At 41.5% G+C, this 23,838-nt stretch overlaps 1 protein-coding gene across 4 annotated transcripts in view; it reads right to left on the bottom strand.

Moving 5' to 3' along the window:
• MBP (myelin basic protein) overlaps positions 1–23,838 on the bottom strand; it is a 102,385-nt gene that overhangs the window by 66,128 nt on the left and 12,419 nt on the right. For 2 of the 4 annotated variants that reach the window (XM_064150116.1, XM_064150117.1), the window contains exons 1-2: positions 15,106–15,216; positions 828–918 (exon numbers count right to left, since the gene is read on the bottom strand). In XM_064150116.1, coding sequence (XP_064006186.1) covers positions 828–918; positions 15,106–15,201 — 187 coding nt within the window. In that variant the 5' untranslated portion in view covers positions 15,202–15,216. Of the gene's footprint in view, positions 1–827; positions 919–15,105; positions 15,217–15,788; positions 15,823–23,838 lie in introns of those variants that run through there. The other 2 variants (XM_064150118.1, XM_064150121.1) reach the window with 2 other exon arrangements.

Genomic DNA, 23,838 nt, shown 5'->3' with positions numbered 1-23,838 from the left:
ACCCACAAGTTCTGCAGATCTTAGGTTTCCACTCCAGAACATAATGGAGATAAACACTACGCCAACTGATAAACTTTCAGACTTGCTCTCTCACCATCCCTGCACTCACGTTAGGCCAGTGCTTGTTACTGGAGCTCTGCCAGCACATAATCACACAAAGTTGGAATAAAAGGTTTGCCTGGATTTTTTCTGAATTTTAATGCAGAAAAAAAATCCAACTACAGCTTTCAAATGAAAGAATGCAACTAGCAGCAAAATCTACGGGATGAGCAGGGGTGGAACTTTCAAGATGAGCTAATTTAAAATCTAAAGCTCCAAGTAACCTCAAAGGTCATCTAGTCTATGCTTCTGTCACAAGATGAACATTACATCCATTTGGATGGTTACTTGTCTAACCTATTTCTAAAGGCCACAATGATGAATCTTTACACTTTCCAGATGATGCAATACAATGTTTTAGTATTTGTTTCAGGATTTCTCTTCCCAACATTTAATCAAATCTTGCTGCAGTTTAAAGAATTCAACATCTGTCCTATCCACCATGGACAGCAAAAAGTTTATTTTTCCCTTTTATGTAGTAAGTCTTTAACTTTGCTGAAGATCTGGATTCAATCTTCTTTCTCCGCGGTACCAACTGCAAATATTTCTTCAGAGATGATTTTAGTCCTTTGATTCCCCCATGGCAGTCCTGTCACCCACCTTTCCAGGTCTTTGTGGAACTGTATGGTCAGCACTCAACTGCTATACATAGGTCACAAAGACTGGGGGAATTTTATTTTCTGATCTGACAAATTAAGTAACGTTTTCTAGTTGTTCAAGTAACTCACCAAACACTTCATTATCCTCTGAAGACTGCTGTGTTAGTCTGGCTGCTTTTGGACTCTCTTTAGCTGCTTCCTCAACCTTGGTCTCAGCATTCTGTAAAACAAACATTTGTTCAGCTTTGAGCTTCATTTATAGTTATCAACCAGGAACATTCTTCAAGCATTACATTTTGAATGAATACAGAATCATTAACACAGAGGGGGTTTGGTACCTTTACTACATAGATGGGTTTGCAAAATATTAAGGGAAAATGCTCTCTGAAACCACGGATCTTTAAGGTTGTTTGGGTTATTTTTGGGGGGGTGTCTGCTTTAATCTGACCAGCAGACATAACAGAGAGAGATAAAGAAGACATTCAAAAGAGACAGACTTTTAATTTACCATGTTTCTTCCTCATATTTAATTTTCATTCTATTGTTACCTTCAGTTGTTGACTTAGTGAATCAAGAGATCAGGAGATTGGGCACAAATATTCCTCCTTACAGAGTAAAGGTAAATGAGTTAGAGAGTGCTTAGGAGTAGCCATCTTCAAGCCTTTAACCAACTCATCTTTAACTGTCTTATCTATTTCTGAAACAAGTCTGCCAGTTTGCTACATGGTATTAGACTGGACCCAGAGATAGGTCAACAGCTCCAGCACTTACAATGACAGAAGCAAAGCATTCCAATCCCTAGCTAGAAAAGAATGAAGAAAACGTAACCTGCGAAACATTGAGTTTAAAATATTTATATTGCTATGAAAGAAAAAGCAATTCATGTTTTCACAATGTTTTATTCTGGTGCTCAAGGGAAATATAAATGCAAGCTTGCAGCGATGCAGACAGTAATCTGCATCTGCCGTGAACTGTTGAGTGATGGATGTGAAGTGACTGATGCAACATTAAATATTACTGGAAAGCGATGACTAAGAGTTGAGAAAGATAAAAAAGATAAGTATAGGATGCCTGTAATTTTTAAAGGACAAATACTACTCTATTTGGGTACATGCTCATTCAGAAGACTTTGTATGATGTTTTGGAGAAATTACCTTTACACAATTTATCAATTCTGACTTACATTTTGAAAATGCTGCTATACAGTCTGTGTGATGGCTTGGGAGTTACCTGCCCCCCACCCCCACACACACACAATGAAATCATTCAGACTAGACTCAGCTGGCTGGAGGTTAAGGACTGAAGCTTCGTATTCACAGCTCAGCACAATATACAAGCAGATATTTACAATATATTACAACTATTTCCAGCTATATACAGAAACATACAAGTTAAAAGTAACACAGAAACACAACATCCTTTCCAGAAATCTAAGTGCCCAGGAGGAGCTCCCAACCACTTTTTCACCTTCTTTCCACTCCCCTCTCATATCCCAGAGTCTGCCTGACATGCAAGGTGAGTTGGAAGGATCAGCAAGGGGGGTTAGAAGCAGAATGATTAGTTGGGCTACATAGATCCAGCAAGAAGCAGTTAATGCAGCAGAAGTCAGGGGAGAGAGACACAAACACTGACTGCATTATCTATGTTTGTGTCTTTGCTTTTATACGTCTTGGCAAACCTATGAGTGAAGCAGACGTCACCATTGTTTTCTTTTCACAGCCTATAATCTAGTTTTCCTCATTAAAATATTCTAATTTAGCCTCAAACCAGCACAATCTGCTCATGAAAATTACTGTTTCTGCCCTGAGAAACATAGCACACCTGCAGAATGTAAGCAGTCTCTTATTTCCCCTTATTAATAGCCATGCACAAAACACAAGATGACAGGTAGATTAAGTCTGTCAAGCTCTCTAAATAACAAATGCAAACCCAGAGCATGCAAATTCAAGAAACTTTGAAGCAAGACAACAAGCTTTGTATAGAAAAAATGGAAGGAAGACCTGATAAATAGTAAGAAGACCTAACTGTTGTTACATGGCAGCACATAAGAATTAGAGAACGCAGGGAGGGTAGGTTAGAAAGAAGAAATGGTGCTTCAGAGGAAGAAACACAGTATCACAGTATCACCAAGGTTGGAAGAGACCTCACAGATCATCAAGTCCAACCCTCTACCACAGAGCTCAAGGCTAGACCATGGCACCAAGTGCCATGTCCAATCTTGCACCTGCAGAAGAAAAAAAGATGCTGTGCTCCCTCAAAAGACACCAATGTAAGCATACCATACAGAAACCTCATCACTATGCATGTCTCCAAGATGAGAAGATGAGTCAGTTTCAGCAGATGCTTACCACAGTTTGGATTAACTATCGTCCCTGAGGAAGACAGAGGGAACCTGACAGAAACCAGTAGTGAGTACACTAGGAGACAGCTGCTTTGAATAAACAACTTTATGATCAGTACAAATACTTAATCTCTGATCCCACAGGTGCCAGTTGTAAGTTGTGGAGCCACCCAGTTTGCAATGCATTTGCTGCCGTTCACACAAGCGACATGTGCTGAGACGCATAGCATCTGTGCTGGTTTACAGAACTACTTGCACACAGAAGCCACTGACTGGATAAGCTGCATATGGAAGTCAGGTTCTTCATTCTACTTTGGCTTCAGCAACTCAACTATATCTTTGCAGAAAAAGATGGAGAATTCTGATTTAAAAAAACAAAACAGGCCATCTGCTACAGCAGAGAGAGCCAAGCAAAAAAAACCCACTGAAAATTGTGCCATCATGGATCAGACAAAAATTCATACCATTTGATGATCAAACCAAGTTTGGGGCTTTCCCAGATGAAGGGGACAGCTAAACTCCTTATCAGAGCTACTGCTCCAGGCTTTGTAAAGATAGCACTTACTATTTTTCCCCTTAATATTTTCACAGTATCACCAAGGTTGGAAGAGACCTCACAGATCATCAAGTCCAACCCTTTACCACACAGCTCAAGGCTAGACCATGGCACCAAGTGCCACGTCCAATCCTGCCTTGAACAGCTCCAGGGACAGCGACTCCACCACCTCCCCGGGCAGCCCATTCCAGTGTCCAATGACTCTCTCAGTGAAGAACTTTCTCCTCACCTCGAGCCTAAATCTCCCCTGGCACAGCCTGAGGCTGTGTCCTCTTGTTCTGGTGCTGGCCACCTGAGAGAAGAGAGCAACCTCCTCCTGGCCACAACCACCCCTCAGGTAGTTGTAGACAGCAATAAGGTCACCCCTGAGCCTCCTCTTCTCCAGGCTAACCAATCCCAGCTCCCTCAGCCTCTCCTCGTAGGGCTGTGCTCAAGGCCTCTTACCAGCCTTGTCACCCTTAAACTTATTCCATCATATTTTACTCTATGGTACAGCTGATGGTGCAGGAGGAGAGGGATTACTATCCCTCATGCTCTTTCTCCTCTTGGAAAACAGTTAGAGTCTACTGCAAGGCACTGAGAGCAGCAAAACACTATCCAGCATATACTCGGTGGTCTCAACAAAATGAGTTGTCACTTCACATTTTACTAAGGAGTAGTTCACATCCTTTACTTTAAAAATGTGGGTTTGGTGACCTCAGGGGAATAAGACAGATTGAGTCCTGAGATATTTTGGTTCAAGGTATATCACTGGGAAGAAATATACAAGAGCTGTGCTGTCTGCTCCCTGGATAAGCCAAAATGTTGGTGTTGACAGATGTCAGCTCCAAGATGTTGCCTAAAAATACTTAAGTTTCTTTATCCTTCCAATCAATGAAGAAAAGAAGTGAAAACATATATTGCCTGAGCTGTTCCAGGAGGCATTCTTTACCTACAGTTATAAAGTGCATGTAGTTGGTTGTAAAACAAAGGCTCTTTGTACATAACACAGCAACTGCAATCCTATCTAGCTCTTACTTTCAGGATGAGCACTCAATGCAATTTCAGAAGCAACAGGGAAAATCGATTTGACAGTATCAGCTACCAGAAATACAGATCATGCTTGCTTTTAGCATGAAATAAATATAGTCCTAAACTCACAAAATCTCACACTCTCTCCCAAAAAAAGAAGCATCTCCTCTATCATCTCAATTGGAACTGCAGTCAAATTTCTTGAGGTAAAATGGGCACTCTCAGTGTGCTTAGACCCTAGTCTGAACTAAGGCCTCCAACCTGTGTTTCAGAAAAAGTGAGAGCACATGCCCCATTCTGTAGGTGTACTAGCATCAGGAGAGAAACCACAAGGCATCAGGATCACTATCAAGCACAATGGACCCCTGGTTGGGACCAGGTTGTGTAAGCCCACATACCCCAGGGAGACACGAGCTGGGGGTAAGCCCATGTGATCCCCATATTAGGGAAAGTCCAGGCAAGAGCCTTCTGCCTATTATGGTAAGGTTTGGCTGACTGCCAACCTGATTGGTCATTCCAGTGGCCAAAGGGCCCATTAATCTCGGCCCACATTCAATAAATAGGGGTGCACAGGTAAGCAACGTGCTCAGACCCCTGCACAGCTCAGCTCGGACCCCATTGCAGCGCTCAGCTCAGCTCTGATTCACCTGCACGGCTCAGACACAGCTCTGACCCTCACTTGCAGTGCTCAGCTGCTCAGACCCCCACGCTCAGATGCCATTGCATGGCTCCGATGCTCAGAGGCTCAGACCCTCATGCTGTGACTCATTTGCAGCTCACCTGCCTGCATATCTTAGATGTAGAGCTCATTTAAGCCTGCACATATATATATATATATAAGGAACCTATAGCCTCCTAAGCCAGCTGTGCACATCTGCATGCTATTGTGCTATCAGGACCAGATCCTGCATTGCATTTACCTACAGAGTTTAGACTCCCAGCAGCCGCACACACTTTGCATGCCTGCTGCCTATCATTGCCTGGTAAAAGCCACTGCCGCTGAGAGAACCAGAAAGCAGACTCTGGATTGTCTGCACACACGCCCTGAAGCCGTGAGCAACCGTGCCACAGACAGCACAATATTCTCCTGCTCCTCAATCCTGCCAGCTCAGAATCCCTGGACACAGCATCCAGAAGAAGCCAGTAGCACCAAGGCAGAGATCATCCCTCTCCAGGAGAAAAGGTTAGAGAAAACCAATATTTCCCCAGAAACTGGGAAGATTTATCCTCTCCCCTCAAACCGGGAAGATTCCAGCCTCCAAGTCCGCGGGTAGAGATGCCCTGAATTCTGGACACTAGACACAGGCTGTGACACAGCGCCGGAGGGTGATTAATAATTAATAAAGAGTTATGAGTAAAAGCTTTAATACCTCTGTAATATCTGTTATATCTGCCATAGAGCAGAAAGAGTTTCAGCCCGCTCTGCTGGGCAAATAACATAAAGATCCCAAACAGCATTAAGCTGCAGGGGAAACTCCTCTCTCTGTTTATAGTTTGAACGTTTGCTAGTTAAATAACAAATGCCTGTATATATTTTATCTTAAATTGTCTTCATAACCATGCACCAAACTGAATATTAATATACAGTGGTTGGGGGTGGCGAGAGTTCAGAATATTGAATTTAATAAATCTATATTTTTATATAAAATTATATCACCCCAATTAACTTCTCCCCTCCACCAAATAGGCACAGGTACTGAGAAATCCCCCTCTGCAACAGCTGGCATGTCTAGTTCCATCCCAATGGCACAAAGGAAAACACATTGAAATTTCCTCTATTCTCAGAACATTGTCACATCGACATCAAAAGTTCTAACTGCAGCAAGACAACACAGACTGTGAGGGCATGAACTGCTGTTATGTCAACACTGCCATTTCCTGACTTCCTTTCCCTCATTCATTCATTCCTGTCCATACTACACTACCTTCTCTGCACCCAAGCTCACAGCACCTAGCAGAACTGCGAGCATGGTAAAATACTTGATTCTTCCTCTATGGTACACTTAGGAATCTAAGACAAACACCAAATGGGAATTTATAGTGGATAAAACCAGATTTGACTGGCAGTAAACCTCCATTTTTGGAATTACAGAAAATGTGCAGATTGTCACAGGCAATAACCATTGTGATAAACTAAACTCAACCCATAGCAGTAGATCATTCAACTCCAGACTCAGAAGTCTGCAATACATTCCCAGTGTTCTACTTCTGCAGTGTTACTCACCTAAACCTTAGCATGCAAGGCTACCTTTGGTTTACTACTCAAAATGTTCAAGTGCACCTTTAGGATATTATATGCATTGCCTCTTCTCAACAAAGCTAACTGATCTTCCACAGAGTTCCAGGGGGAACAAAACATTAAAAAAAAAATCATGGTTGTGTGTTCCTTCAAAATTTTGGACAGTAACATGAAAGCCAGGTACCAGTAAATCTGCCCAACATACAACAGTTCATCTAAATACCAAATGTTGCTGCAGTCAGCCAGACAGGGTTGAAGCGGCTCTTAAAAGTGATTATTTTGTCACTTCTCTATTCTGCATCCCCAGATTAAGTACCAACAGTGTTGTTTTCATGAGAGCTGGAGAAGTTCCTTGTATTCTTCTCAGAGACTCCTACTTCTCTCAGTTTTTCCCTCCCGTACATTGTAAGGAACTTTACATGCACAACTTCATGCAGGCAAACAGAAGAGACACTGTGGACAGCCTCTGTTAGCAGCAAGAATCCATGGAATGGAAGTTGGACCTCCAAGTGGGTAGTGATCTCTTGGATCTGCATTAACGAGTTTATTCAGACACCTTCCTGAACTCGCCCACTAATTCTTCTTAACTGTGGAGATCTTCCAACCTCCTTCCCATTAAAACAGAAGCTCTCACACATACTAGCAAGCACCAGGCTTGTTGCACAGAATGTGAATGGTGAATTTTAACAACGCCACACCAGCTAATTTACACTCCTCAAGCAAGACTACTGCCACAATTCAGAACTGCATTCCCAGGAACTCCTACATCAGTTCCTTTCTCAGTCCCCAGCAGTCATGAAAAGAATTCAAAACTGCTTGAGAGAGTCCAGCAGAGAGCCATAAAGATGATTAAGGGCATGGAACCTCTCTCTTACAAGGGGAAACTGAGGGAGCTGAGGCTCTGTAGCTTCGAGAAGATGAGATTGAGACTCATTTGTGTTTATAAATACACAAAGGGTTGAGTGCCAGGAGGATGAAGCCAGGCTCTGCTCAGTGATGCCCAATGACAGGAAACTGAGGCATAGGAAGTTCCATGTAAACATGAGGAGGATGTTTTTCACTGTGAGGGTGACAGAACACTGGAACAGGCTACCCAGAGAGGCTGAGGAGCCTCCTCCTCTGGAGATACTCAAGACTTGCCTGGAAGCATTCCTGTGTGTCCTGGTATAGGTGACCCTGCTCTGGCAGCGGGGGTTGGACTAGATGACCTTTGGAGGTCACTTCCAGACCCTGACATTCTGATATTCCCATTAATTCTCAGACTAATAGAATAACTCTTTTAAAGGGCAAGCTAATCACAATCATTATCTCCAGCTTTCTGGTATACTTCATATTCTTAGTTTTCATTTCTAGACCCTTTACATTCAGTTTCTAAAATGCAATACTAGAAATATCCTCTACACAATGACTTCTGTATAACTTTATTCTTCTGTCCCTGTGCATGTGTGAAAAACCTTACTTAAGGTAAAAGAATGAAAAAAAGCAAAAAAGAAGACAGTGTGATAGAAAGAGGGACTTTTCAAAGGCCAGGTTTTTGTTCCTCTGTGCTTCAGCAGCACAGTGCCACTGCTGCTAATGTCATCAATAGAGAGTTTCAAAAGAAGTTTCAAACAAAAGGATCCCCTCACTAACCCCCAAGGCAGACAAAGGCTTTTTGAAGTAAGGTTAGAGAGAGATGCCTCAAACACATCATCCTGGCCTTTGAAGAAATATACTCTATTTTAAAACCGTAGGTACTGAGCTGTTGCAGTAAAAAACACTGAATTTCAACTAAAAAAAAAGAAGCTACATTTCCCACTACCAGTTCACACTATTTTGCAATGTGCTCCTCTCCATTTAGGAGAAGCATTTAAAAACTACTTTTCTTTGTAGAGAAGTTCTTACAAATTCTGCTTAAAGGTTCCTGACCACACTGGGGTTCTCATTTCTTACAACTCAAATCTCTACAGCTCAGAATGTAGCAGATAAGGACAACTAATGGAGCCACAGGATGCTACTAGTCAGCTTTTATGGGTCCCCGGTGCTGGAGAGGGATGTTCAAGTATACAGTAAGCGGAAAAGAAGTGATTACATTACCGTGTCCATACCACTGACAAAGTCTGATTGCATTTGGGAGCAAGGTGCTAAAACAACCAAGTTTGTTTAGGAAATGAAAGAAAAACCAGCACAGATAACCCTGTGGAAGAATTAAGGTTTTCCCATGACTATGGTGAACTGAAGAAAACCCAGCAAACCCAAACTCACACAGCTTATACACAGAGGCAGAGGGAGAAGAAAAGCTGTATGAGTGACCTCTTATTTTGCAGGTACTCACAAGGCACTGCCAGAATTGAGAATTCTCATAAAACAACAAGGAATTTGAAAAACAAGTAAAGACAAAACAGAAAAATATGCTCTGGGTCAGTATTTTTAATTTGAAGCAAGAAGCCTGTTGTGTCTTTCATTGTCTGCACATTAATTCTGAAAACCTAACACAGGAAACCTGAACCTGAATCACAAAATTCAGATGAGCACAAAGGCAGAGTGACGACTTGCTATTTCCTCTCTGAATCCCACCCTGGTCCTACAAAGTAGAGCACCCATCACCACCACATCAGCTGTACAAGCAGTGCAGTGGCATGCACAGTGCAAACCTGTGAAGGTAAATGTAAAGATCTAAAACTGTGATTTGGAACATACCAGGCTTTGACAGTCTGCAGAACAACTGACATGAAACTAATGTCTTTAAAGCACATGTGCTGTCTGCTTCAACTCCAGGTGATTTTTCTACAGTGTTACTGCAGACATCAACTGGCAGGCACATTGATGAATTCAGTTTTGGACCTCATGAAACAAAGAAGAACTAGAGAATCATAGAATGGTTTTGGTCAGAAAAGACCACATCCAACCATTACTTAGCACTACCAAGTCTGGTGCTGAACCATGTCCCTGAGCACCACAGCTGTTCATGTTTTAAACGCCTCCAGGAATAGTGATTCAACTATCTCCCTGGGGAGCCTATTCCAGCATTTATAACACTGGAATATACATAACATATAACTGATAACACCAGAACAATAACACTTGATGAACAAAACCAAAAATGGGTGCTTTAGACATAAACCACAACAGTAAATGTCATTTACAAATGGTGTTTAAGCAGATTTCCAGAGCAGTCTGCAAGAGTGACAGCCATTAACACTGATACTTTCACACTCCTCTCATCAACTTTACTGTCTGATCACTCTTTCCCTTTAAGCACTCATTTTAGCCACATGCTAAATGAGTACAAATATTACACACCACTGGTTTTTTTTTCTGTTTTTCTTTTCACATAAAGGATGTGGTTTAAGTCAAAAAGACAACACTGATTCTACAGCCATACCTCTCAGTGTATCTCCTTAAGGGTTTAATAAATACACTAAACAATGGCAGTGCCTAACCCCCACAGACTAATAATTTTTAAAGTAAGTCTTTCTAAAGGGTAAGAATGAAAAAAAAAGTATAGAAAACCAGTGCAGTTTTCTTCTGCTCATGAAACCACTTCAAACCACTTCTACATTCTATCACATTGGTAAAATCTGAAAAGAATTCATGTAGATATCCAATACCCAGAGAAAAGTTAAAGCCATCTAAGCATCTGAATACTCAATCTATGCTAAAACAACAACAGAGATGCAAAAACTAGCAACTAGTTATGTAATGATGCACAATAGCTGAGAGAGGGAAAACTACAAAAGTATCACCACTTATAAAAGTTCACAGTAACAATTCACTTGTCAGTAAGAGTAGATTTGAAAGGTTTTGGAGTTTTTTTGCATCTAAAACTGGGTTTCAACCTTGTACACTGAACAGATAAGGTTTCCCTTGTCAATATAAATGGTTGACTCCACAGGCCTGCAGAACACACAGTCCAGGGAACTGCCTGAAAGAGTCCAGCACAGAGCCAGAAAGATGATTAAGGGAGTGGAACAACTGCCTTATGAGGAAGGGCTGAGGGAGATGGGATTTAGTTTGGAGGAGAGGAGACTGAGGGGTGACCTCATTCATGTTTGTAATTACATGAAGGGTGAGTGTCGGGATGAGAGAGTCAGGCTCTTCTCAGTGACATCCAACAATAGAAAAGGGGCAATGAGTGCAAGCTAGAGCAGAAGAGGTTCCACATGACATAAGGAAAAAAAAAATTCACTGTGAGGGTGACAAAACAATGGAAAAGGTTGCCAAGAGAGGTTGTGGAGTCTCCTTCCCTGGAGACATTCAAAACCCACCTACCTGCAGGCATTCCTGTGGGACCTACTCCAAGTGATCCTGCTGTGGCAGAAGGGATGGGCTAGATCTTTCAAGGTCCCTTCCAACCCCTAACACTCTGTGATTGTGTGAACTACAGGAGCTACAACAAGCTGACACACGATGCATCAAGTGGACACACAAAGAAGCAACATGACACCTAAAACAACAGCTTAGCCCATTCCCCAGCAGCAAAACAGATCGCACAGAGACCAGAATGTCACTGTTGGTATTTTATCCTTAATTCCATTCTATGTAAGAACCAGTCTTTCAGTGTGTAAAATAAATGTGCCAGGATATATGTCTGGGTCATTCCACACACAGCTGAAAACAACTTACACTGAATAACAGAAGTATCATTACAAGCACTTGCTCTATTGAAAGGGTAACACGAAAAAAGGCTAAGAAGGGTAGACAACTTTAAAAGTACTTTCTTGTTCTACTCACAGCAATAGACTACTCCAAATCCCCTTTTAGCTTAATGAGTAGGAAGCACACTCTGAAGCAATTGCCACTGCACACCAAAAATGGATTTTCAGCTTCTTTTAGTCAATTTAATTTTCACTCCCAAGCTTTTAGGTAGTGAAGAAAGCACACAAGCTGCTATGTAAAAGCACTTTATACTCAAGATTATATCCCCTCAGCTCCCTAAAAAAGAAAGAACATAAGCTGCTATGTAAAAGCACTTTATAGTCAAAATTATATCCCCTCAGCTCCCTAAAAACCTACATTTTCAGCATTTAACAAGCAAAATTTATAATTATTTGCAAGGAATTAAAAGAATAATTAAATCTAACATTGACCAGCTAATTTTAGAAGGGAACGTTTCCAACATGCAGAAGGAAGATAATTTTCACTGCTTTAGGTCACTTGGCAATCTCCAGCCTTATGAAGAGTACTCTATGCCAAAGTAGGCTTGACAGCAACTCTGACCAAGGCATTTGATCCTGCACTGTGTTTCTTATATCTGGTACAAAAAGTGGTTGGGTTTTCAGGAAAAAAAAGGTAAAAAGACCATGAAAAGACACCTCTGTCTTTCAGAAGTGGTAAGGTATTTTAACCCAGATGTTTCAGCTTCTCATTAGTATGCACTCTCCTGTGGCCCCAGCCCTGTTGTCCTCCGTCTTCACCATCCCCTCAGCTGGGCTGTTCCAAATACTTGTTGGGCCCTTGGAGAGGTGGAGAAGGGGTAAGAGAGAGGCTAAAAATAATCCTTAACAACATGAGGGGAGAGAGAGAAGGAGAATTGCACCAGACTGGCTGTCAGATACAATCCAGTGCACAGATGCCCTCTTTTCCCATTATCAATAGGAGAAACAAGGTACATAACATTTGGTTAAGGGAGGAGCTACCCACCAGTCTCACCATGAACACACCACCAGTCACAAAGAGCAAGGCCTCCGTGCAAATGCTCACATCTACCACACAAGAAAATACTCTGGACCTTCTAACTGGATGACAGGAACTCTTCCACTTACCTATTTTCTTTAAAACAGGTAATATTAACTGAATGACCTTGAAGGAAACCATGCTCCCAGAACGAACAGAGGTTCTCTTTAAGTAGTGTTTGTGTGCCATGACTTACAGAGGTAATGTTCACAAAATACTCAACACATGACTGCCCTTTTCAGAATGCAAATAAAGATTTCTTTTCAGATTAGAGTTCTGAAATAAGATTGGCATGGAAGTAGATGAGATTTTTTTAGTTGAAGGAAACTGATTAAGTCATGAAATACTCTGTATAATTGGAAAAAATTGCTATGATGTCTTTTAACTCTCATTTCAGTATATTAGAAACAAAGGCAAGCAAATAAACAAAACTTCTACTCACTTCAAGTGTATGGTTTTGTAGAAGATCTCTGAAACTGAAGTTTAAGTCAATTAAGGAGGGACAGCTGGGAAGTACACAGTAGTTTTTAGAACCATATTAAAGCACCTTTGTGTATTTGTTCCTCACCATGGTTAAATAACAGAAGTTATCTCCAATACCTCACCAAAAACACTGCAAGAAGACTCTTGCAAAACAGACTTTTACAACCATTCTGGTGGCAAATAGGTGTGTTTTCGCTGTGTGTGCTAGTTCAGGGCTAGCTAGAATGTTTCGGTGAGAAGAACTAGATGACAGGCTGTGAAAGAGAAACAAGGGTGGTGTCTACTTCACTCATAGGCTTGCTGAGAGGTATAAGAGCAAGAATCCAAACATAGATAAAGCATTCAGGCACTGCTTGGGCTTTGAACTGTATTTCTCTCTAACCTCACCCTCCATCTCTCTGATTAATCCACTTGCTTCCTAACCCCCCTGGCCGAATCTCCATTCTTCCCTGGGGCACAAGGCAATGTCTGGGGTAAAGTTAAGGGATGGGAGAAGGTGGAAGAGCAGTTGGGAGCCCTCCTGGGGACTCAGGTTTCTGTGAGGGCTGTTGTGTTTCTGTATTACCTTTTACCTTATATATTTCTGTATATAACTGTATACACTGTAAATAGCTGCTTGTATATTGAGCTAAGCTGTCAATATAAGCTTCATTCACATTTCCAGAGCTGGCTGAGTCTAGTCTGGGTGATTTCCAAAGTGTGATGGGGTGGGGGAACAGGTAACACCCAAGCCATCACACTGTGCTTTTGTTTAAAGAAGCAGGAGTGTCAGAGATTTTGGGTAGTATCTACATAAACACAGGACTGCAAAAAAATTGCAAAGGAAAAGTCATAACCTTAAGTACCATCCTTCCCTGTGCCAGGAAATCAGAAAGCTGCAGCTCAGTAAAAAGAAGTGCCTCATCAATATCTGAAAACCTTTTTCTACTTTAGTAACATAAAAGGTTTCTCCTTCCCTCAAACAAATCCAGTAAATACAAAGTCAATCATATTCCTTTGGAACCACCACTAAAACACATTCTAAAATACACCATTTTAAGAGACACATTTTGCCCATTAACTCTCAGCAGCTTCAATTCTCACACAACACAATTAGCAGGAAGCAACTGAAAGCTGGATGCTACATTTCAAAATGAAAACCATATGGCAGGAACAACTCCCCTTTTCAGAAAGCCCCAGTATGATCCTAGGGGTTTGCTCACCTCATGTCCAACTGTGGGACTAAATCTTGCTGACCTTCATTTTAGCAGGCCATAGTAAGTCTCTCAACTATAAACTAAATGCTAAGTAATATTGCTGCATCCCAGTCCAGAGGACAGAGACTGAGACAAGATTTAGTCTCTCACATGCTGTCAACAATACATAAGCAGTTAGTTACTAAAACACAGAAAGACAGACAGGATTTTTTTCAGTTTAGAAAACAGAAAACAAAAGAAAAACATTTTATATCCAAAGAATGAGCACTGAAGTGTTTATAATTCTTTTCTGAATGCTTTTGAAAGAAAGCAATTACTGAACACTTCTTATAACCAATTCACAATCTTGGCTGAGGCATTTGAAGAGCAGCACAACACAGATCCCTATTTCACTTTCCCTAGTTCCCTAGTTACTTACCCACCACAAAATGCAAAAATCTAAAGAGAAGATTAGCTGATTTCTGAAATATCCTATCTGTCAGTCATCTTGCCAGAAACTGTCTAAACTGAACCTGAAAGACTGTCACAAAATATATAAGTAACACAAAATGGCACGCCTAATTAACGCTTAAAGCAATGCAACACAAGTGAGGAGGATCTCAAAACAGTTAATCAAAAATAATCATGGAATCATAGAATCAACCAGGTTGGAAGAGACCTCCAAGATCATCCAGTCCAACCTAGCACCCAGCCCTAGCCAGTCATCTAGAGCATGGCACTAAATGCCTCATCCAGTCTTTTCTTGAACACCTCCAGGGACGGTGACTCCACCACCTCCCCGGGCAGCCCATTCCAATGGGAAATCACTCTCTCTGTCAAGAACTCCCTCCTAACTTCCAGCCTATACTATACTTCCCCCAGAGCAACCTGAGACTGTGTCCCCTTGTTTTGTTGCTGGTTGCCTGGGAGAAGAGGCCAACCCCCACCTGGCTACAATGTCCCTTCAGGCAGTTGTAGACAGCAACGAGGTCCACTGAAATAGCCCCACAGAGATGTCTCCAATGGAAACAAACTGTTCCCATTCACCGCTGGTTTCAACTTCAGATCCTATAACCAGGAACAGAGGAGCATCCCTTTACTGAGATGATCATTTCCCTTTCACAATGCTCATATGCACTATACAAGGTCATGACTCGTTATTTTCACAGAGAAGGTAACTTGAAAATAATTACAGAATCACAGAATGTTAGAGGCTGGAAAGGACCTCCAGAGATCAAGTCCAACACCCCTCCCCACACCCCCCCCCAATCAAAAGCAGGATCACCTAAAGGAAGTCACCTAGAAAGCCAACTCTTCAGATATCATATGCACTCTCAAAGTCTTAAGAAAGTAGCACATCATTACTCACACATATCCCCTCGCTGTGCAAGAGTGCTGAAGAGACTGCAAATGTGGCGTTACATTACAATTGGTACTTTCTTCTTTGACTGCTTCTTCAGAAACAAACAATTTCATGAGAATTACAACTCCAGAGACTCTAAGTGAGAGGCTCTACTTAACTCACTATTAAAGCCTGTTTGGTTTTTCACGAAGGTGAACACCTTCCAGGTGAAACTTGTCAGCCAACTCTAAGTGGCATTAAGTTGACTATTTGTGTAAAAACAGATACCTCTTTCCATGATTTTCATCCTTACTCTGTTATGCTGTTTTCCAAAAGCAAAACAAGAGAACAATGCTTTGCTCCATGCTTTAAGCCAACACAGAAGCACTCTCACAAAAACTGCTGTGTGGAGTTACAATTGCATGAATATGATTAGAAGAAAAAGGGACCATTGTAGTGCATGTTAAGAAGCTAGCAAGCTGAAATACTAACCTGCATGTTCAATAGTTGGACTTTCCTGTCTCATAAAGGCATAATAAAGTCTCAGATGCAGAACATTTTGGGGGGAAAAAACAAAACAAAACAAAACAAAACACAAAGCCCAGTTGTTTACCCAAACATACCCAGCAAGATGGCATTTTACTCATTTATTTTCAGGCAACTGTTCAGCCTGTGTTTATAATGTCTAAATTGGCATTCGTATTGTACTGACCATTCTGAGGAGGAAACTAGCAACAACAAAACAAACAAATCCTGATGAGCTGCTGCTGTTAATGAATGGCAGAAGCCTATTTCATTAGTTGCCCCACAAATGTGTATGGAGTCTCCTTCTCTCCAGACTTTCAAAACCTGCCTGGATGCATCCCCTGTGTGGCCTGTCCTAGGTGATCCTCCTTTGGCGGTGGGGTTGAACTCAGTGACATCTGGAGGTCCCTTCCAAGCCCTAACATTCTGGGATTCTGCAAGTAAAACAAGAAGCAAGGTAGAGGAAAATAGAAGATGCATTGTTTCTTTCAGCAGCAGCAGTATCAGGATGCTTATGCAGTTGAGATAAATGCAGTTCAATCCTCTAAACCTGATCAGCACACCTCATCTCACTAGGGTGTCTAGACATTTGGGCTACCATCCAGAGCCTGACCTCAGCAAGTTCTGTCTGCCAAGCACCTGAGTGGTTTGTTACACCAGTTCCACTGCCACCTTCGGACACTGATGCTCTCCTTCAGAGCACACTTACACTCCAACGCAGCCCAGACTATACATGCAGATGCAGACACAACGCAGCCCAGACTATACATGCAGATGCAGACACAACGCAGCCCAGACTATACATGCAGATGCAGACACAACGCAGCCCAGACTATACATGCAGATGCAGACACAACGCAGCCCAGACTATACATGCAGATGCAGACACAACGCAGCCCAGACTATACATGCAGACACAACGCAGCCCAGACTATACATGCAGATGCAGACACAACGCAGCCCAGACTATACATGCAGATGCAGATACAACGCAGCCCAGACTATACATGCAGATGCAGACACAACGCAGCCCAGACTATACATGCAGATGCAGATACAACGCAGCCCAGACTATACATGCAGATGCAGATACAACGCAGCCCAGACTATACATGCAGATGCAGACACAACGCAGCCCAGACTATACATGCAGATGCAGACACAACGCAGCCCAGACTATACATGCAGATGCAGATACAACGCAGCCCAGACTATACATGCAGATGCAGACACAACGCAGCCCAGACTATACATGCAGATGCAGAACAACGCAGCCCAGACTATACATGCAGATACAACGCAGCCCAGACTATACATGCAGATGTGGACACTTGCATTTGCAATTTGACTAATGTTTACCCAAAGTTTGGTAAAGTGTCATCTCTAACAAGTCCTGGTGATTTTACATACAATGAGTATAGGTTGAAATGTTACTTTTCCTATATGTCAAGAATTCAACATATTCCTGATTTGCAGAAATAGTCACCTTGAGCTAACTATTGTATCTTACCACAATGAACCAGTGGTAAGACAAACCTTGAGAGACAGAGGAAATTACTCACTCTGATCTTACACTTAGTGCTTCCTCAGCCCCAAGTGACTCCTGATTCATCAGTAAATACACACTATTACTCACCTGGAAATAGGGGAGGCTTTCCTGTAGAGCTAATTGCTTCCACTTAAATACACCATTAAAAAAGACCGATCAGAAAGCCTTTATCAAAAGTGTCTCCAGATGTTCAATTTGCTAAGATACATGCTCCATAATATAAATGTTTCATAAGGTCCTCATACCCTTTGAAAAGCATTAAGATAATATAATCACTGAATAAGAAAGAAATCATCTGCATTATACACAACCCCATTCTTTGAGAGCACTTTGTGTTGGTTTTGGGGTTTTGTTTGTTTGGTTTGGTTTTTAATGGAACAGTTTACAGGGACAGTATTGTTTTAAACAGCTGTAGTGAGCATTTTCCAAATATATAAAGTCAAATAAAGAAACCAAGCCTCAGCAAAGACTAAGCAACAGAAGTTTCCAACTGAATGCAGAAAAACACAGATGTCCACCTTCTGATAGTTCTTTATATTGGTAGTAGAGAAGCGATGACAATGAAAAAGTCTTGTGAATGTACAGACAGAAGAAATGGTAATACCAGAAGCACAAGCTGTGAGCAACCACCCTGTCACTCAGTGAGCTGAAAAGTAAATAGAATCTGACAGTTAAAAAGATGATTCAGTTTATCAGAACTGGATTCCTTAATGTAGTTCTAGTAAAAAACCTGCACACCTTCAGGAGAAGATTATCATGGTGGGAAGTGGCATAAATTAAGACGTATCTGTATCATCTTAAAAAGTTGTTTAAATAAGCACTACTTTTGCACCATTTACAGTGATCTTCTGTGCAAGCATTTCTGTTCACTACCTGGGTCTGTCTCAAACTCAGATGGGAACAACTGTTCTTCTCTTCTGCAATTTCTACTTTTTCCTTAATTTTCAGATCTTTCATCTTTTTTAGCTATCTAATAAAAGCAAAACAAATCTAAACAACAACAAAAACTCTACACAAAAATCAACACTCACAAACATAACAAAAAACCTCCAAACAACCCCTAAAAATAAATCCAAGCTACCTTAGCCAACCAGCATTGTTTTTCTTCTGTGACCACTTCACATTCACTCTGTACTGTTAAGTTACCAGAGACTGGTATCAATTTGTCAGGTTTTCATCAAATTGTGACCATCTTTCTAGCAAGCAACGCAAAGATCATCGTCCAACTAGAAAATACACTTCATGCTTCTTCCCTTTTTTATGGGCATTTGTATTGAAAGAAAATAGCCTCATCTCCAGCATTTTTTGGTCAATCATCCCAAAATGCAGTCTTTTATTGAAGTGTAAAAGACTCTTGAAGGTATGGTACATCCTGTACTCAAAAGAAACCTCCTCATCTACAGTGAACAAGCAGTAACACACTGAGGTAAAGTGGGAGCCATACTTACCATGTAGCATTTCAAATGCTTAGGTGGGTTTGTATTTTTATTAAAGGGAGATGATGTAACAGTTTTAACAGTAATTGTTCTCCATGGACAGAAGGTGTGTGGGAACAGTCTGCTCGGATTTACCAAGGCCAAATGGTATTTGACCAACCTGATAGCCTCCCATGATAAAATGACTGGGTCTGTGGAGGAAGGGAAATGTGTGATGTCATATCCCCTGACTACAGCGTGGGCTGTGGCACAGCCTCCCACTGTCTGTCACTCTAACCTTATAGTCACACCGAGAAGATAAGACTTAGGTAGGTGGATAATTGGTTGGACTACAAGGCTCAGAGGATTGTGATCAATGGCACAAAGTCCAACCAGCAGTCTGTCAGTAGCCACATCCCTCAAGAATCAGCAGTACTACCAGCATCACTCAATGTCTTTAATGAAGACCCAAGTAATAACAAACTGGAGGACTGCTCAATACACTAAAAGCAAGAGCTGGACAGGAGGCACAGTCAGAGGGACCTGGACAGGCTACAGACATAAACTGACAAGAATCTCGTCAAGTTTAATAAAGGCAAATGCAAAGTCCTTCATTTAAAATGAGATATCCCCAGACACTAAGATCAGATGCAAGTTGGAAAGCAGCCTGGCAAAAAATAAAATAGTTTCTATCTTTTGCACCAGTTTTAGTTAAATGACTCTCAATGACTGCATTAAAACAGCAGCTCCTAAAGCACATGGCAGAGGCAGGTACTATTAGCAGCAACGCTTACCCTCAGTTCTTCTAAACCCAGACATCTAGAGAAAAGAGGCATATAAGTTCCAACAGAGCATCAAGAAAAGGGTTTGGAAGAACAGGTATGTACTTGGAGTTCTGCTGACATTTTTTCTCCCCTTCTCCTGCTTTAATTCCACAGACTTTGCTTGGAGTCAATACTGTCACCAGAGATGACAGCTTCCCCAGGGAAAAGCTGTGGCAAATACACCAGTTTAAAACCACTTGAACAGTCACAGCTGGTCACAGAGAGTTACATAAAAACAGGAGCCTGTCTGAGCAATGAAGAACTTGGGACTGATTTCTCCCTAGAGAGAAAGGTTTCTGGCCCAAACCCCAAAACGAGCGAACTGTATGTGAGACAACAAACAAGCTTGAGTCCTACACTGTCTCAAAACACAGACAAAAAGGTGTAAGCAGACAGTCCCTTAGAATTCTACCTCATAAAAACTGTCAAGAAGACTTTAACAATGCTAGGAAGAAAAGAATTAATAACAATCAATGCACACAGCCTTTACAGTGGGTTCTTTTTACCATCCATGCCAAGAAAAAAACATTAAAGAAACCAATTGTCATGAGTGAATAGAGGAAGGGCATTTTGCAAAGTTGACAAGCTATACTTAACTCACATGGCAAGTGGCAGTGCTGGCTACTGAAGAGCTCAAGAAAATAACAAGATCAGCTCCTGACTATAATGTGCTTCCCAGTGGCTAATAAATAGCATCACTGGATTCACCTAAACCAACACCACAAAAATCCAAGAAACTAACAACTAAATATATCTGATGGATGTTTATGCTACTTCTACAAAAATACTGTGGCTGTAGGCACATATTGAAAGTTTTGCACAGCTTTTATGTTCATTGACATAATTAATACAAGAATGTCACTGAAATGAAGTTCTAGATGGTCCATGATGAGCGAATTATACAGCCTACTGAGCTCACGTTGCTTTCCCACTGCAATAATTATTCACACGCCCCCAGCTTCCAAGTGTTTGCAGACAAAAAGTAGCTTTGTAACAGAGAAATGAGTAAAAGCTGCAGGACTGCATGGCAGTTCAGAAGCTCATTCTCATCAGCCTATAAAGGCTTCCAGTCCAAAGTCCTAGTGCAAGCCATATTAAGTGTGAGTTGATCACTTAAGTGGAATATTTTTACATCTATAAGCTCCATCTCAAGGCTAGATATATGACCTTCCCAGAAGTAGCAGTCCTTGAAAAGAAATCCTTAGGTAAAACAAATTCTCTGATAACCCTTGAGAAAAATAAGAAGTAAACAGTTACTAGAGGAGACACAGCTCAAGGCAAACTTCTCCTTGTGTTATCAACATCCTATCTCTCCATGAGTCACAACGGTCTTTTTGTTTGCCACTCAACCTTCCTCCCCTTGAAGGAAGATATGCATGCAAAATACACTGATTAGACATGGAAACCTTTTTATCTGTAGGCAGACATAGATATAAATACACACACACAAATGTATCTGGATCCATAATTATGGTATGGTACAGAGAGGATGAGGTAGAAAGGGAAAACTGGGTTTTGTTTCCTATCCGCAGGACCAGGCTACAGAGAGAGCCCAACTCTTTCAGTGACACCACTTGTTTTCCCTAAGGTTGTGCCTACACATAGCCCACAGCAAACACCATCACACTAATGTACAACATCTATGTTAATGCACTACTTAGCTGGCAGTGTTAAATGCACAGACGTCATGCAGTTAAAGACTGCATTTCCCTCAGCAACTGTTACTTAGTAACCCTCTGCACATAAATAGAATTTTACATTACTGCATATGTCTTGTGAAGGCTAAAATCCATGCCTCCATTCTATAGGCAAGCAGGAATTAAAGGAGTCAGGCAGAAATATCTTTGTCAGCACACCAGTTATATTCACCACTTCTCTAGGCACAGAATTTATGCTGGTGGATACCAAGTTAACCATGGCACAGCAATGTGCTCTTGTGGCCAGGAAGGCCAACGGGATCTTGGGGTGTATTAAGAAGAGTGTGTCCAGCAGATCAAGGGAGGTTCTCCTCCCCCTCTACTCTGCCCCGGTGAGACCTCATCTTGAATACTGTGTTCAGTTTTGGGCTCCCCAGTTTAAGACAGGGATCTGCTGGAGAGGGTCCAGTGGAGGGCTATGAGGACGATTAGGGGACTGGAGTACTGCCTTATGAGGAGAGACTGAGAGACCTGGGGCTTTTTAGTCTGCAGAAGAGAAGACTGAGAGAGGATTTAATAGATGTTTATAAACTTCTGAGGGCTGGTCAGGAGTGGGGGACAGGCTCTGCTCACTTGCTCCCTGTAATAGGACAAGGAACAATGGGTGTAAGTTGCAGCACAAGAGGTTCCACCTCAACACAAGGGGGAACTTCTTTAAAGGTCACAGAGCACTGGAACAGGCTCCCCAGAGTGGTTGTGAAGTCTCCTTCTCTGGAGACTTTCAAGACCCATCTGGATGTGTTCCTCTGTGATCTGTGCTAGATTGTGTGGTACTGCTCTGGCAGGGGGGTTGGACTCGATGATGTCCTTGGGTGCCTTCCAACCTCTAATATCCTGTGATCCTGTAATTTTGCTGGAGAGAGAAAATCTGTGCATGGACAAGGAGGCAGTTCCACTGATATTCACTTGCTTGTATTTAACATAAAAAGAAAGAAAAAGGCAGGTACAACTTCAAAGAAGTCAGACTTTGCACAGACTTTCTGGTATTATTTATATAATAATAAAATAAATGGAGACTTTACACATAAACACAACAGACTGCAAAGTCTTTCACCTTGTCCCCTGGAGGTAGTGTAATCCCTTAGCTACGTACATTCTAGACAGAAACTGTACTTCCAAAGCTGCAGCCAAAACATTACTAAAAAAGCAGTGCAAAACAGATCCAAGACTGAAGAAAACAGGTGGAGGATGATGGATGGCACAAAAAAAAACCAACCTCACATATTCCACAAATTATAATTCACCAATTCTAAATACAAAAATTGAAATAGCTGTACTGTATTAACTTCCATATTTGATGCTTGTGAATTGATTGACAGCTTACTTAAGCCACTTGAATGACTACCAGAATAGGACTTTAGAATCACTTTAGACCAAGAGACTTCCTTTTTAGTGTTCAACAAAGTAGATGCCACGCTGGAAATACCCTAGGCATCTTTAATTCTATTCCCTACCATTGCAATACTATCATTACTATGCTTCACTCCACCCTTTGCCTGTAGCATTGCTCAGTTTTGTCTCATAAAATGATTTATTGTAATCAAAGTGGACTGTCTCGACACAAAATCAACTGATTAAGATACATCTATTGCATTTCACAAACACATTCACATAAAGAGGTTATACATAAATTGCAGCTTCACACACTAAGCGTAAGCACACATATAAGCAAGCACTTAATTTGCTGTTCCATTAGCAAGTTTACAACCCTTCATAGACTAGCACACCTCCTTAAGTGCAGCATTCAAATAACTGTTGTCTATCTCTTCCCAGCAATTAAAAATAATTATCCTTCAAAAAAAAAATAGAATCATAGAATCAAACAGGTTGGAAGAGACCTCCAAGATCATCCAGGCCAACTTAGCACCCAGCCCTGTCCAATCAACTAGATCATAGAATCACAGAATCGTAGAATCAACCAGGTTGGAAGAGACCTCCAAGATCATCTAGTCCAACCTATCACCCAGTCCTAACCAATCAACTAGACCATGGCACTAAGTGCCTCATCCAGGCTTTTCTTGAAGACCCCCAGGGACGGTGCCTCCACCACCTCCCTGGGCAGCCCATTCCAATGGCAAATCACTCTCTCTGTGAAGAACTTCCTCCTAACATCCAGCCTATAAATTTGGAAACTCTAGCAAACCAAAATACCCTTCTCCTCAAAATGTCCCCCACAACTCTTATGCTGTAATAGGTAACTCAACAGATACAAAAGTTCTCCTTGCCAAACCCCAGAGAATCAATCCTTCAAAATGCAGGTTCCTAATTCAAGTTTTTTGTCCATCACAACCATGCCTCAATACTAATCTTTGTAACAAGCAAGATGAT

Source organism: Pogoniulus pusillus, chromosome 10 (genome assembly GCF_015220805.1).
Source record: "Pogoniulus pusillus isolate bPogPus1 chromosome 10, bPogPus1.pri, whole genome shotgun sequence".
In the NCBI taxonomy this organism is placed as follows: Eukaryota; Metazoa; Chordata; class Aves; order Piciformes; family Lybiidae; genus Pogoniulus; species Pogoniulus pusillus.
This window is presented reverse-complemented; position numbering and strand designations above follow the sequence as displayed.